We start from the raw sequence: 15701 nt of genomic DNA, 5'->3' as shown, positions 1-15701 counted from the left end.
AGGCAGAGGGAGAAGCAGGCTCCATGCAGGGAGCCCGACGTGGGATTCGATCCCGGGTCTCCAGGATCGTGCCCTGGGCCAAAGGCAGGCGCTAAACCGCTGCGCCACCCAGGGATCCCGTTTTTAGTGTTCTTACCACAATTTTTAAAAGCCTATCATTTGGAGATACATACTGAAACGCGCATTCAAGAAAATATGATGTCTAGGATTTTCAATGTAACACAGGGGGTAGAAGAGAGTGTAGATTAGACGTGGACAAGGCACTGACGATGGTCTGAGATTGGGACAGTGTGATGGATACACATGTTTTTTTTTTTTTTTATTTGCACAGATTTTAAAAATTCACTTTAATAAAGAATTAAAAAGCATTTTCTTTCCCCCTGTAGATTATCCCGATAATATCTATAACAGGCCTTCCCAAGCTAGGCTTTTAGTATAAATGGTGATACTCTTTTTGGAAAGTCTAGGATGTTTTCCAAAACCAAAAACCAATCCCTGATTCACCAGACACCAACAATTTGATTCCATTCTGACACTTACTAACAGAATTAGGGTAGACCCAAAGGTTAAGGGCTCAATCCACAAGTGGGACCCCAACTTTAAACACTAGTTTCGGGACGCCTGGGGGGCTCAGTGGTTGAGTGTCTGCCTTCGGCCCAGGGAGTGATCCCAGGGTCCCGGGATCGAGTCCCACATCAGGCTCCCTGCAGGGAGCCTGCTTCTCCCTCTGCCTGTGTGTCTCTGCCTCTCTCTGTGTCTCTCATGAGTACATGGATAAAATATAAATAATATAAATACATACATACATACTAGTCTCAAGTCCCAGGTTTGTTACAATAGCCCTAAGAACTCAGGAATACAATTTACCTACTGTTAACAATCTATTATAAAGGACACAACTCAAACATAGCCAAATGCCTAGGGCAAGGTATGGGGAGGGGTAGGGAGCTATCGTGCCTTCTCTGGGCACACCACCCTCCTAGCACCTTACCTCGTTCACCAACAAAAGCTCAAAAGCTCCACAGTTTAAGGGGTTGTTGTTTGTTTTTTTTTTAATTTTATTTATTTATTTGAGAGAGCGAGTGTGCACAATTGGGGGGAGGTGGGAGGGGGAAGGAGACTCCCCACTCAGCAGGGAGGCTGATGCGGGGCTTGATCCCAGGACCCTGAGATCATGATCCGAGTCAAAGTTGGAGGCTTAACCTATGAGCTTAACCAACTGAGCCAAAGTCAGATGCTTAACTGACTGAGCCCATCCATAGTTCAGGGGTTTTTAAAGAAGTTTCATTGTACGGTCATGATTCATATTAAGTCGTTGTCTACCGGTGATTAATTCAGTCTCTGGCCCCTCTCCCCTCTCTGAGGTTTGGGGTAAGCCTGAAAGTTCTAAGCCCCCATCCTGAAGCTCTCTAGGGGCCACCAGCCATGAGTCATCTCCATTAGCGTACAAAAATTTCTTTTGTATGCTAGTATATGCTAGTCATTCTTACCACTCAGAAGACTCCAACAGTTTTAGGAGCTGTGTGCCAGACCAGGGACAAAGGTCAAATATATATTTCCATTAAATCAAAGAAACTGTGCTGTATTTATGAAAATCACTCTTTGACACACTAATGCCACTTCTGGGACAGTCATATAGAAATAAAAAGCCCATTACAAACAACCAAGTATACAAGGAACTTTCCTGCAACATTGTTTACAGTGGGGAAAATGGACACAGTGTGAATACTCACCAAGAGGAGGCACAACCAGACGGCTGGGTATTTTTAGCTTTTGAAAAGAACATGAGGTTATAACAATAGCTAACAGAGAGTCCTTCCTAGAAGCCAGGCACTGTTCTCTACACTTTAAATGTATCATAGCCATAACCCTCACAGAAACCTCTACAACTGTGATGACTATTTGACAGAAGGAACAGAGGCTGGAGTTTAAGAAACTTGCCCAAGATCACACAGCCAATAAGGTAAAGTCAGGATTCACTCAAAGATAGTTTGGCTCCAAAGCCCACACAACACATCACTATTCTATATGCTAGTCTATGCACTCAACCTGCAGGAACCTATGTGATCAGTGAAAAAGCAGGTAATATGTATTGTTGGATCCAATTTTTTTCCTTAAAAAAAAAAAATCCCTTTTATGTGCATAATTAAAATTCCAAGTTAAAAAAATCCCCACCTCTGTGTATCTGTGTGTGTGTATGTTAGGATAATGCCAAGCTGTTGATGTTGGTTACAAGGTAATTAACCTATTTCATATTCACCTCTAAATAGTTTTACTTAGTACAATCAGAATATATTACTTTTCTAATTAAAAAAAAAAAAAAGCCTCAAACAAAATATAGAAAGAGGAGTCTAAAGTGGTGGAGAAGGGACAATCCAGAAAGCCTTCTTCTCCCATAGCCAGTCCTATCTTTATGCAGGTAAAAAATGTCATCTCTAAAACTGCAAATGGTGGAGGCACTGGTTAGGGAGGGAACAGGCTGATGGAGCATGAGGTCACAAAAGCTCTGGATTATAGAAAAGACGAGAGAGGGGCACAGGACTGAGTAGGCACTGGACAGGAACTGAGGATTAGCTAAAAAGGTGGGAGACAAGTAAGAAAGGCAAGTTAGATACAGCAAATTTTGCCTGCACTACAATTCTATTAAATGACATTAATGAACCAAATCAACTGTTTCCTCATTTTGGACCAGCTGCTATGGGAGTACTGAGTAAATGGATGAGGCGGTCATGTTCTATAAGCACCCACGTGCAAACACATACAAAACAGCACAAATCAAATCAAAGCCCTATGAATGGAGAATCCACCTGTGTTACCTCTCTGAGAAAGTAACATCCCAGGCAGTAACAGATGTCCCAAAGGACTGATATGGATATTAAGTTTCACAGGAGCCAGAGAAGAAAGAGTGGATTATGCAAGAAAAGCTTCCCTGAGGGGTGGAATCTGAACTGGACTGGATAAATGAGAAGCCATAATAAGGACAAGAAATAGCACAAGCAAAAGCGCAGAGATGAGAAAACACAAGGTACATTTGGGACAAATGAATCAAACGACATCTCTTAAGCAAAAGGCTTGAGAAATAAGAGGGGCCTGAAGGAGCCTTAAAGGATCTGACTTGGGGAGACAATGTGAGATGATGATTAAAAGACCGGACTTGTTGCTTCAATTTTCAGACCCTGTTTCGCCATCTGTAAAATAGGAAATCTTTCCCTACCCTGAATATCTCTTATGGACAAAACAGTGGGCTCGACACTGGAGGTACAGCAACGTTCTCTTACTTTCAAGGAACCTAATAATCTGTACCTATCCTCAAGAAGTTGCTCTAAGGAATAGATGAGATAAATACAAGTGTCTGTGTAATGTGTCTAGAACACAGTGTTCAAGTCTCGATATCCTTGAGATATACAAACATGCCAAGTCAAATTCTAAACAGGAGACAGTTTGCTGTAAAATAGTTGCTAACAGGACATAAGGCAAAGTCGTCAAGTATTTCTAAACAGAGACGTGACATTCAACAATGAATGTTTCCTGAATTCTCTGTCTAAACCCATGTTTTAGGATTATGGGGCTAGAAGTGGTTTATAACAGGGACTGCAGCCAGGGAGATTAAACACTGTTAAAATATAAAGTGCGACCACAAAGTAAAAATAATTGTCTTGGCTCATGGAAGCAGAAGGATGAGAGCAAAAGGGGTGCGTTACGACACCCCTAAATGCAGCAGCAAGTCAGTCCCCTATGACACTGTTACGAGGAAAATACACCTAAGTTCATTCCTCGTTGACATATAAGTAAGCACCCTGTTTTTAGAGTAAAGAATGTCAGATTTTGAGGAAGTGTAATACACCTACAAACAAGGCACTCTCCTTATTTAAAGAAAAAAAACCCAAAATACCTATTGAATAGTGCCAAGGCACTTTGATCAGCACAAAAACTTTAAAGGAGGAAAGAAAGATATCCAACAGTGCTTCACACAGCCATTTCCTTATCCACTGGAATGATGTAAATGCTGAGGAAAGATCTAGTTTAATGAAAGCTTCAGAGGAGTCTGATAAAACAAACAGCAGAAACTATGCTGATCCTTTAAAGAAAACTGGATAAAATCTGCCTGTTTGTTTTTCTTTTATTCTTTTTACAAAAACATACAATGCTTCACTGATTTGCATAAAAATCCCCTTTGGGGACCCTGCTAATCCTCTCTATCATTCTAGTTTGGGTAAATAAGCCAAAGGAAGCAGAAAGTTATGCATTTTTAAAGAAAATTTTCCAGAATGGTTTGAAAATAAAATGCCAAAAATGCCAAACTCCAAGATCCTTGAGATCTAAAAATGTGCAACTCAAAATTCTAAGAGAAAAGAATGTGCAGTTCATCACCATCAAAAATGAAGAACACAAGAGTCATTCCACAAATTTGTTATGCAGAAATTCTGAAACACTGGAGAGATTCTGTACAAAGGAAAAACAGCAACAGGTGAAGTAGACCATTTCTCTCATGGAATTAAACCTTGGTTTGAAACACCTGGGTCTTTCAAGGACCCTCACCTTGGTTTAAAGAGATATAAGCACCCAGCAGAAGAAAACATGAAGTCTTTGGAAGATGGCACCTTTACCCTCACTCTCAAATTATTCCAAAAATATTTGAAGTTACGATGAGCAGTACACAGTCAAAAATAACAAGGCACACAGGAAAATTAAAATGAAACTTTATGAGTAATAACCGGCAGAAGCAACAGACAACAGACTTCAGAGATTGAAATTTAAAACAGAATATACAACAACTGGGTTTACTCTGCTTAAAGAAGCAAAAGGAGGGATCCCTGGGTGGCGCAGTGGTTTGGCGCCTGCCTTTGGCCCAGGGCGCGATCCTGGAGACGGGGGATCGAATCCCACATCGGGCTCCCGGTGCATGGAGCCTGCTTCTCCCTCTGCCTATGTCTCTGCCTCTCTCTCTCTCTCTCTCTCTCTCTCTCTCTCTGTGTGACTATCATAAATTAAAAAAAATTAAAAAAAAAAAAAGCAAAAGGAAGTTTAAAAATTGCAGAGAAAGCTACTGAAAAATTACATAGTAGATTTTAGAAATAAATAAGTGGAATTTCTGGAAATTAAAAATGTAGTAACAAAAAATTTGAAAATCAAGGAAGGTTTAACAGCAAGTCAGACTCAACTGAAAGAATTGGTGAGCTGGCAGGTGGCCCAGAGACAAAGACAGAAGACAGCCCAGAGAAAATGCAGTATCTGAAGAGGTAACAGAACTGATGAAAAAATATTAAGCCAAAGAGTCCAATGAAACCCAAGCCAGATAATTTAAAAGAAATTCATACTTAGACACATTGTAGTTGACTGCAGAAAATCAAGATGAATATAAACTTAAAAAATAGGAGTAACAGGGAAGCCTGGGTGGCTGTCCCACATTGGACTCCCTGCATGGAGCCTGCTTCTCCCTCTGCCTGTGTCTGTGCCTCTCTCTCTGTGTGTCTCTCATGAATAAATAAATACAATCTTTAAAAGAAAAAGAAAAAAAAAGGAGTAACAGGGGTGCCCAGATGGCTCAGTGGGTTAAGCATCTGACTCTTGATTTCAGTTCAGGTCATGATCTCAGGGTCCTGAGATCAAGCCCCATGTTGGGCTCTGCACTCCCAGGGAGTCGGCTTGAGATTCTCTCTCCCCCTGCCCCTCCCCCTTCTCTGAAAAAAAAAAAAAAAACCAGCAGGAGGAAATGATGACAGGTCTTGAGACAGAACTCAACAGAATTACTTTAAAGGGGCTCTGATCATTTGAATTCATGAACTCCAGTATTTATGTACTTCTCTATTCTAAAAAGAATTCAAAGCAGTTTACCAAGATCCATATAATAAAGTCCAATATAATACATTTAAAATGAGACAAGTAAAACAAAGAGGAATAGAAGACTTAATAAGCTGGATGCAGTACTAAGACTCATTCCCAAAACATAGGCTATAAATTCAGATTTGCTTTCTAGATGAGAAACACTGACCATTTGAGCACCTATACAAAGAAACAGTCCATTAACAGATATTCAGTAAAAATCAACTTGTTCAAGGAAAACAACTATTTTTTTTTAAGATTTATTTATTTACTTGATAAAGAGTCATAGTGTGCACGTGCAAGCAGGTACAGGAGGAGGGGGCAGAAGGAGAGGACAGGGAAAGAATCAGATTCCCAAAAAAAGACTAAAAAAAAAAAAAGAATCAGATTCCCAGCTGAGTGTGGAGCCTGATGGGAGACTCGACCTCACAACCCTGAGATCATGACCTGAGGGGAAACCAAGAGCTGGAGACTTAACCAACTGAGCCACCTGGGCACCCCTCAGGGAAAACAACTATTCCTAAAAGACACAGTAATGAGGGACGCCTAGGTGGCTCAGTGGTTGAGTATCTGCCTTTGGCTCAGGTTGTGATCCCGTGGTCCTGGGATCCAGTTCCACATCGGGCTCCCTGCAGGGAGCCTGCTTCTCCCTCTGCCTGTGTCTCTGCCTCTCTCATGAATATATAAATAAATAAAATCTTAAGAAAAAGATATAGTAATGAGTAATGATAGTTAACATGCACAACATTCTCTTATAAAAGAGTGGCACATTTAGCAGGACCAAAATATAAATCAAAAGAAACTTTATAGGGAAGACCAAGAAACACCAGTGTGACCTATTCCCAGGATGTGACCCAATTCAAGGGGAAGATCTCAGGGGAATAGATGGCCTGCACATGCTTCAGAAAACCTTTAATTCCTAAGTACTTGTCTCTCAGCTGAGCTTCTGCAAGTAGTGGCTTTAAGGGTCGTTTCTTCACGAGTACCTAGGTGCAGCCATTCTGTGGACAGATGCAGAACTATCCACTGAGCCAACAGGAGGATTATAGGCTATCATGAAACTGAGGAGTCAGACATCATTCCACCTCAACTCACAGGAGTGAGGTCCAGTCTTGTGACCTCAGAAAGCAGATAATACTAGCTCTACATCCTAGAAGTGGCAAGCGATTGAAGAGAAATAAGATGTAACTTATTTAAACCGTAGCAAAAGAAAAATCAAAGGGATCAAATGTTATATAATTGATTAGGCCGGCAGAAAGGAGTCAAAGGTGCCTACAAAGTCTTGAATGAGGGAAACCAGAAATACTAACAGAAAAACTGGGCAGACAAGTTTTGAAGGAAACAGAACAATTCGGTTTTAGAGAAAATGTTTGAGCTTGAATATCTGAGTGGAAAGAACTAGAAGACATTTTTCTACTTAGAAATCTGAACACAGAGATAATAATCAAAGTCACTGAGAAGTTCTAATTCCCAAACTACCAATATCCTATTTCCTCCAATCACTGGATCAATGCAAACACAAGAACTGAACCCCATAAGATACACCATCTGAAAGAAGTACACAGCCATGATACAAAAAGCAGGTTATGTTTCAAAGTGACCCACTGTACAGGAAGAGTGTCCAATACAGCTACCCAGAGTCTCAGAAAGATAAATGCACAGATCTGTATTCCATCACCAGACCTTAGAACAGAATTAGACTGGATGGCTTACATAGAATGATACAATTTCTTTACAAAGTAAATACTATCTACCCTATGTTTTATATTTAAGAACACATAGGTACATTCTGTTCACAGGATCAGATTTTCCTAAGAATTATTAAAGTGGGGACATGGAGAGTTATCAGATATGTCTGAAATTAAAAAAAAAAAAAAAAACAAAAAAAAAAACAAAAAAAACTCCCTAACACTTATCAGCAGCAAAGACATATCTCTGTGTCTTTGAATAGCTACAGTCAACCTCTGCATGATAGAAGAGGCTAGAGGGACACGGTTTCTTCCTCCACAACAACAAAAAGACAGGATTAAGGAGACTTAAAGGTTTCCCTAACTTCTAGAAAAAAGAGGCAAGAGTATAAGAGATGTAGTCTTCAGAGACATAGTCGGATAGGAGGTAAAGACAAACCTAAAAATGAAATAATAAAGAAGTTAAAAAAAAAAAAAAAACTTACTCTTTTCAATGAGCTGATCCTGAACTCCTGCCAATGCACTTACTGCCTAAAAGAAAAAAAAAAGAAGAAACCTGTTACTAGAAAAATTATCACAGACCTCCGGAGAGCCCCCGGACAGCAGGGAGAAAGGGAACTAGCAGAAATTTAACTGAGGGGTTTCTCCCCAATGGGCCACAGAAAGATTCCCCCCACTTCACTTACAGCTGCCGAAGTAACTGAGGATTTACTGAAGAGTCGCTCAGCTTCCTTAAACTTCCGGTTCCTTCGGTCGTTTTTGCTATTGGAGTTTCTAAAACACACACAAGAAACTCATAAGCACCAAGCTGAATCTATGGCTCGAGTTGAGGATGGCCCAGGGCACAGTAAGGAACTCTCTCACTGTCTTTTTTTTTTTTTTTAAGTTACGAGCTTTCAGACAGAAATGCCTCCACACCTTCTGGAGTGACCGACAGGACCCTAACGCTAAATGCCCACCCAGACAGCAACGGTTTCCAGCGCATAGGGGGGTGCTCCACTGTGGGACATTACTTCAGTTGGGTCACTGTCATTAACATTTTCATATGTATTTGATACTTATTATTAAAAACGGCTAGCATAGACTAGTGATATGAAATGGTTTTGTCAGATAAGCTTAATGTAAAAAATGTAATGAGGGATGCCTGGGTGGCTCAGGGGTTGAGCATCTGCCTTTGGCTCAGGGTGTGATCCCAGGGTCCTGGGATCGAGTTCCCATCGGGCTCCCTGCAGGGAGCCTGCTTCTCCCTCTGCCTGTCTCTGCCTCTCTGTGTCTCTCGTGAATAGGGAAAAAAAAACTTAAAAAAAATTTAAAGAACAAGCCAGGGTTCCTTAAGGAAATGGCTGGTCTCAGTTCTGGGATAAGAAAAGGGCAAGGTGAGGCTAAGAGACCCTGCTAGGACAGAAAGCAGCAAAATGCCTGAAGACTAACAGAGTCTAATAGGGTCACATCAGCAGGACAAAGGAGGCTTCCTCTGGCCATATTTGGGACAAATCAAGCACTGGAAAGGATAATGATGGGTGTGTTTGCTTCGTGAAAAGTCATCAAACTGTATGTTTATGACGTATGTGCTTCTCTGCATGTATTTCAGTAAGTTTATAGCAAAAAATAAACCTCCACAATAAAAAAGTAACGGTACTAGATTCCCACACACTGATTTTTTTTTTTTTTTAATCACTGGTCCTGGGGCACCTGGGTGGCTCAGTCGGTTACATGTCTGCTTTCAGCTCAGGTTGTGATCCCAGGGGCCTGGGGGGCTCTCTGCTCAGTGGGAAGCCTGCTTCTCCCTCTCCCTCTGCCTGCCACTGCCCCTGTTGTGCGCACTCCCTCTCCCTCTCTCTCTGTCAAATAAATAAAAATCTTAAAAAAAAAAAAAATCCATTGGTCTCTAGTGATACTAAAGAGAGAAGGCCAGAGATACAGAACGAAAGGGCGAGAAGATATGAAGGGAAGATTCTTCTTTCTGAATACCAGTGATCCATGTACCAGGACGAGTAAAATCAGAATCCACAGTACATCAAATGAGTCGGGTAAAAATCAACAATGGATACTAAAACCACTGAATAAAAATTTGGAAAAGCGGTATATTCACACTGCCTAAAAGTACAGCCCCCAAACTACCTATAAATTACAGAGAACAAATAAATTTTTACAACGGAGAAATCATATGCTCCATCTTTGTACCAATAATGGGACAATCTGACACTATGTGCCTCCCAATAAAATTGAGGTAAACAACACACCAGGCATACAAATCATTTATGCAATATTTTCGCCAAAAATCCTTAAAGGATCTCTCATCACAAAAGGAAAAATCTGGAATTGGAACATTCTGCAAGACAGTGTCACGAACAACTTTACTGCCAAAAAGGGTGGGGGACTCTCTTAACTCTCTTAAATGAAGAGACAAGAGAGACATAATAGCCAAATATTGATACATGAACACTGAAGGGATCAAAACAAGGTAGCAAAGCATGTCGGGGACAATTAGGGGAATTTGAATAAAGACTATAGTAGATGATACTATTAATGTAATGCAATTTTCTATATGCATTAATTGTGGTTAGGTAAGAAAATATTCTTCTTCAAAAAAAGAAAAAAAAAAAAGGGCAGCCTGGGTGGCTCAGCAGTTTGGCGCCTGCCTTGGGTCCAGGGCGTGATCCTGGAGGCCCGGGATCGGGTCCCATGTCAGGCTCCCTGCATGGAGCCTGCTTCTCCCTCTGCCTGTGTCTGCCTCTCTCTATGTATCTCTCATGAATAAATAAATAAAATCTTAAAAAAAAAAAAAAGAAAAGAAAATATTCTTAGGAGGTAAATGCTGACATAATTAGATAGCAAAGTGTCGTGCTATCTGCTTAAATGGTTAACAAAAAAAAGTATGGAGGAAAGGGATGATATAACTATAAAGGGGTAGCAGGTGGGAGATCTTTGTGGTGATGAAATACTTCTGTATCTTGATTGCAGTGGTGCACGCAGGTGGTGCACGCAGGAGTCTACACGGCAGTGACAATTACACACACACATACACATTGTACCAATGTCAGTTTCCTGGATTTGATATTCTACTACAGTTACATAAAGCCCAACCATCGGGAAAGACTAGGTGAAGGGTACACGGGACCTCTGTAATATTGCTGCAACTTCCCATGTATCTGTAATGACATCAAAAATTTTTGACTTTTTTTCTTTTTTAAGACAGAGAGAGAGGAGGGGGAGGGGTGGAGAGAGAGAAAGAAAGAGAATCTTAAGCAGGTTCTATGCTCAGCATGGAGCCTGACATGGTGCTTGATCCCATGACCCTGAGATCATGACCTGAGCTGAAATCAAGAGCCAGATGCTTAACTGACTGAGCCACACAGGTGCCTCTAAAAATTTTAAGTATAGATATGGGTATGTGGGGATCCCTGGGTGGCTCAGTGGTTGAGCACCTGCCTTCGGCCCACGGCATGACCCCAGGGTCTCGGGATCGAGTCCCATGTCAGGCTCCCTGCAAGGAGCCTGCTTCTCCCTCTGCCTGTGTCTCTCATGAATAAATAAATAAAATCTTTAAAAAAAAAGTATAAATATGTGTATGTTTATATACATTAGAGAGAAAGCAAATGTGGCAACATGTTAACAACTGATGAAAGCAGGTCACGGGCATCAAGTGTGCACAGTACTATTTCAATGTCAAACCTGAAGATGTTTAAAACGTTTAGACAGTTCTAAATAGTTATCACTAAATTGTAATATGGTCAGCACACAGGGGTGGCAAATACTGTAAAGGTGAAACTCATGACTGATTAAAAAAAAAAAAAAGGGAAACACTAAAAAAGTGATACGTCAGGTACTGTCATTCGCTGTGTTTGGTTTATGCCTCACACCACCCTGTACCACCGGCCCAACTTCCCCTGTTTCCCAGATGTAGGATTTGTCCACAATTACTCAGTGAGGCAGAGGCTGAGCCAGAGTCCACGTTGGACCCCAGATGGCTTTTCACACCACCGCTTTACTGCCGCCTCCCTCCAAAGCTGCTACCAAGAACGTAGATAATCGGAAAAATAAATAACGACTGGGGGCACAATACCAACAGGCCTGTGACACTCACTTTTGGTTGGTCAGGTACCGATCCCAGCCGCGGATGATATTGCCGTACATCTGAGTGTCTTCCAGGTAGCTTCCTTCAAAAGCATAGATCTGTCTCTCCAAGTTCGCCAGTGTTTCCTGGGAGACGGGGGAAAAAACAAGGACATGGATGGATAATACCTTTTAAATGCAAACGTTAATTCCGACCAGACCAGACCCTTAGTATTAGCCCGAGACCTTCGAGGTCCCCTATAGTAGAGACCATCCAGGGAGGGGAAGGGAGACCAGCTGTGGGGAGAGGAAGGCACTTTTAGGTTAACACTGTGCAAACCTTAGACCTGTCTTGCTGGAGCCCTTTGGGAATAGAAGGGAATGAAGAGAGCCTGTGTCTTGCCCCCCCCCCCCCAAAATGTGCAAAATTTTGCATATGCTTCAGAGGGTTCATGGCAGGGCAGCTGTCAAGAGTTTCCCCCCATCCCTGGGTGGCTCAGCAGTTTGGCGCCTGCCATTGGCCGAGGGTGCGATCCTGGGGTCCCGGGATAGAGTCCCGCGATGGGCTCCCTGCATGGAGCCTGCTTCTCCCTCTCTCATAAACAAATTTAAAAAATAAAAAATAAAAAAATCTTAAAAGAGTCCCTCCCCGCCCCCCAAAAAATGTGCAAGATTTTGCATATGCTTCGGAGGGCTCCTGGCAGGCCAGCTGTCAGCAGGACTTGAGCAGCCTCCACGCCCACGCACAAAGGCGCTGCCGCTGCTGGCGCGAAAGGGGTGAGCAGCCCCCCAGCCGCAGCCTCGGCTGTCAGTTGTCATGGAAACCTGCAAGGGCAGCCGCAGGTGAGCCCGCCTCGGCGGTGCGCGCGTCGCGGGGAGGGGGCCCGGAGCCTGGGGGAGCCAGGGCACAGCCTGAGTTGCCGGCCGGGTCGCGGGCCTCACCTGCCGCCCCCCCCCGCGGAGCATCGGAGGCACACCCCCCCCCCCCCGAGCCCCGGGACCTAGGGCCTTACCTGCCCCCCCCCGGAGCATCGGAGGCACCCCCCCCCAGCCCCGAGACCTCGGCCTTACCTGCCCCCCCCCACGGAGCATCGGAGGCACACCCCCCCCCCAGCCCGGGACCTCGGCCTCACCTGCCCCCCAGCATCGCAGGCCCCCCCGAGCCCCGGGACCTCGGCCTCACCTGCCCCCCAACATCGCAGGCCCCCCCGAGCCCCGGGACCTCGGCCTCACCTGCCCCCCCAGCATCGCAGGCCCCCCCCCCCCCGAGCCCCGGGACCTCGGCCTCACCTGTCCCCCAGCATCGCAGGCCCCCCCCGAGCCCCGGGACCTCGGCCTCACCTGCTCCCCCAGCATCGCAGGCCCCCCCGAGCCCCGGACCTCGGCCTCACCTGCCCCCCCAGCATCGCAGGCCCCCCCGAGCCCGGGACCTCGGCCTCACCTGCTCCCCCAGCATCGCAGGCCCCCCCGAGCCCCGGACCTCGGCCTCACCTGCCCCCCAGCATCGCAGGCCCCCCCGAGCCCCGGACCTCGGCCTCACCTGCTCCCCCAGCATCGCAAGCCCCCCCGAGCCCCGGGACCTCGGCCTCACCTGCCCTCCAACATCGCAGGCCCCCCCGAGCCCCGGGACCTCGGCCTCACCTGCCCCCCAGCATCGCAGGCCCCCCCGAGCCCCGGGACCTCGGCCTCACCTGCCCCCCAGCATCGCAGGCCCCCCCGAGCCCCGGACCTCGGCCTCACCTGCCCCCCAGCATCGCAGGCCCCCCCGAGCCCCGGACCTCGGCCTCACCTGCCCCCCAGCATCGCAGGCCCCCCCGAGCCCCGGGACCTCGGCCTCACCTGCTCCCCCAGCATCGCAGGCCCCCCCGAGCCCCGGGACCTCGGCCTCACCTGCTCCCCCAGCATCGCAAGCCCCCCTGAGCCCCGGGACCTCGGCCTCACCTGCCCCCCAGCATCGCAGGCCCCCCCGAGCCCCGGGACCTCGGCCTCACCTGCCCCCCAGCATCGCAGGCCCCCCGGAGCCCCGGGACCTCGGCCTCACCTGCCCCCCAGCATCGCAGGCCCCCCCGAGCCCCGGACCTCGGCCTCACCTGCCCCCCAGCATCGCAGGCCCCCCCGAGCCCCGGGACCTCGGCCTCACCTGCCCCCCAGCATCGCAGGCCCCCCCGAGCCCCGGACCTCGGCCTCACCTGCCCCCCAGCATCGCAGGCCCCCCGGAGCCCCCCTCCCAGCGCACCGCCCCCGAGCCCCGGGTCCGCGGGAGGCCCAGCGCACAGCCGCCCCCGCCCTGCCCCCGCCCCCGCCGCCAGCCGGGCCGCTCGGGCCGCTCGGGCCGCGGAAGGCGCAGCCGCCCCCAGGCCTCCGGGCTCCGGGCTCCGGGCTCCGCGCTCCCGGCCGCGGCGCCGGGGGAGTAACGGCCGCGGCGCGATCGGGCCGGGGCCTGGGGCCGGGGGCGGGCGCCGGGCCCCGGAGGGCCGCCCCGCCGCCGGCGCCTCACCGCCAGCTCCTGCTTCCGCTTCACCAGCTCCGCCAGCTCCCGCCGGGTGTCCGGGATCTGCGGCGGCGCCGCCTTGTTGTGCATCGCCATGTTGGGCTGAGGCGGCGGCGGCGGCGGGCTGGGGGCGGGCCCTGCGCGCCCTCGCCGCCAGGGGGCGCCCGCGCCGCACTGCGCCTGCGCGCGGGGTCTCCGGGTCTCCGGGGCGCGCGCCGGCCCCGCCCCCTCCCGCCGGGGCCCCGCCCAGGTCTCCGCCCTCCTCCCGCCCCGCGGAGCCGGGTCCCGAGGGTGCGGCCGGGTGTCGCCCCGGTGTAGACCTCGCCGCGGCCCCTCGGAGGGCAGCGCGCGCAGGGCCGAGGTCACGACCCGCCGGGGCCGACTCCCCCGCGGTCCAGGCCGGGCCCGCGAAGTGCAGGTAGTAAGAGGGCTTACCGGCGCCTTGGCACCTTCCAGGGTCCTGCAATGTCCCCATCACGACCCGGATTTTTTTTTTTTTTTTTTCATTTTTCATCCCCCCCCACCCCCCACCCCCGCCTTGCTTGGAAGTCTGGGCTTCTACAGCCTGTGGGTCGGTGATCTTCCCCTGCTTCGGAGACATTCTCATCTTTAGGTATTCCTGGGCCTCACTTTCCTCTCCTTCTGGAACTCAAATCAAATGTAATAATCCTTTATTATTGTTTTTCACCCACTGGTTTTTGTTTTGTTTTGTTTTGTTTTTTTTTTTGGTCTCTCTGCTGCATTCTGGATAACTTCTCTCCTGTGTTGATCTTGTAACCTGAAATCTTGCTGAACTCCCTTATAATTCTGGGAGGGTTTTATTGCAGATTCCTTGATTTTTTATTTTTTGATTCTTTGATTTTTTTTTTACGTGATCTCATTTGCAAATAAAGGTGGTTGATTTTTTTTTTTTTTTTTCCTTTCCAATCTGTATGCTTATTTCTTTTTCTTGCCTTACTGTGCTGGCCAGGACTTCCAGTTCTACATTAAGAGAGGTCACAGTCTTTCACCATTAAGTACGTTAGCTATACTGTTTTTCTAGATGCTCTTTATTAAGTTGAGAAAGTTCCCCCTCTACTTCTGGCTTATTGAGAGTTTTTTTTTTTTTAATTTTTATTTATTTATGATAGTCACACAGAGAGAGAGAGAGGCAGAGACACAGGCAATGGGAGAAGCAGGCTCCATGCACCGGGAGCCCGATGTGGGATTCGATCCCGGGTCTCCAGGATCGCGCCCTGGGCCAAAGGCAGGCGCCAAACCGCTGCGCCACCCAGGGATCCCGGGCCACCCAGGGATCCCTTATTGAGAGTTTTTATCATGAATGGGTATTGAACTTTGTCAGATGCTTTTTTCTATGCCATTGACACAATCATTTTTTCTCTAGTGTCTTGGGATAGTGGATTATCTAGATTTATTTCCATTATGAACCAGTTTTGCATATCTGGGCTGAACCTCACTTGGCCAGTGTGTATAATTCTTTATATATATATTTTTAAGATTTATTTATTCAGAGAGAGAGAGAGAGAGAGGCAGAGACACAGGCAGAGGGAGAAGCAGGCTCCATGCAGGGAGCCCAACACAGGACTTGACCCCAGGTCCCCAGGATTACACCCCCCGCTGCAGGCGGCGCTAAACCGCTGGGC

General features: G+C 47.2%; 1 protein-coding gene across 9 annotated transcripts in view; it reads right to left on the bottom strand.

Annotated features, from left to right (window-relative positions):
- MEAF6 (MYST/Esa1 associated factor 6) overlaps nucleotides 1–14228 on the bottom strand; it is a 29817-nt gene extending 15589 nt beyond the window's left edge. For 6 of the 9 annotated variants that reach the window (XR_007402336.1, XR_007402335.1, XR_003125217.3 and 3 more), the window contains exons 1-4: nucleotides 14065–14225; nucleotides 11599–11714; nucleotides 8198–8285; nucleotides 7997–8042 (exon numbers count right to left, since the gene is read on the bottom strand). Coding sequence is in view for 5 of the 9 variants with exons in the window: in XM_025419878.3 (XP_025275663.2) it covers nucleotides 7997–8042; nucleotides 8198–8285; nucleotides 11599–11714; nucleotides 14065–14154 (340 nt within the window). In the remaining 4 variants the exon portion in view is untranslated. Of the gene's footprint in view, nucleotides 1–7996; nucleotides 8043–8197; nucleotides 8286–11598; nucleotides 11715–14064 lie in introns of all 9 variants that reach the window. The other 3 variants (XR_004805090.2, XM_035699047.2, XM_049094188.1) reach the window with 3 other exon arrangements.
- Between the last annotated feature and the right edge of the window lie 1473 nt (nucleotides 14229–15701).

The sequence above is a fragment of the Canis lupus genome, chromosome 15 (genome assembly GCF_003254725.2).
Source record: "Canis lupus dingo isolate Sandy chromosome 15, ASM325472v2, whole genome shotgun sequence".
Classification (NCBI taxonomy): domain Eukaryota; kingdom Metazoa; phylum Chordata; class Mammalia; order Carnivora; family Canidae; genus Canis; species Canis lupus.
Note: the sequence above shows the minus strand (reverse complement) of the source record. Positions and strands in the feature narration are given on the sequence as shown.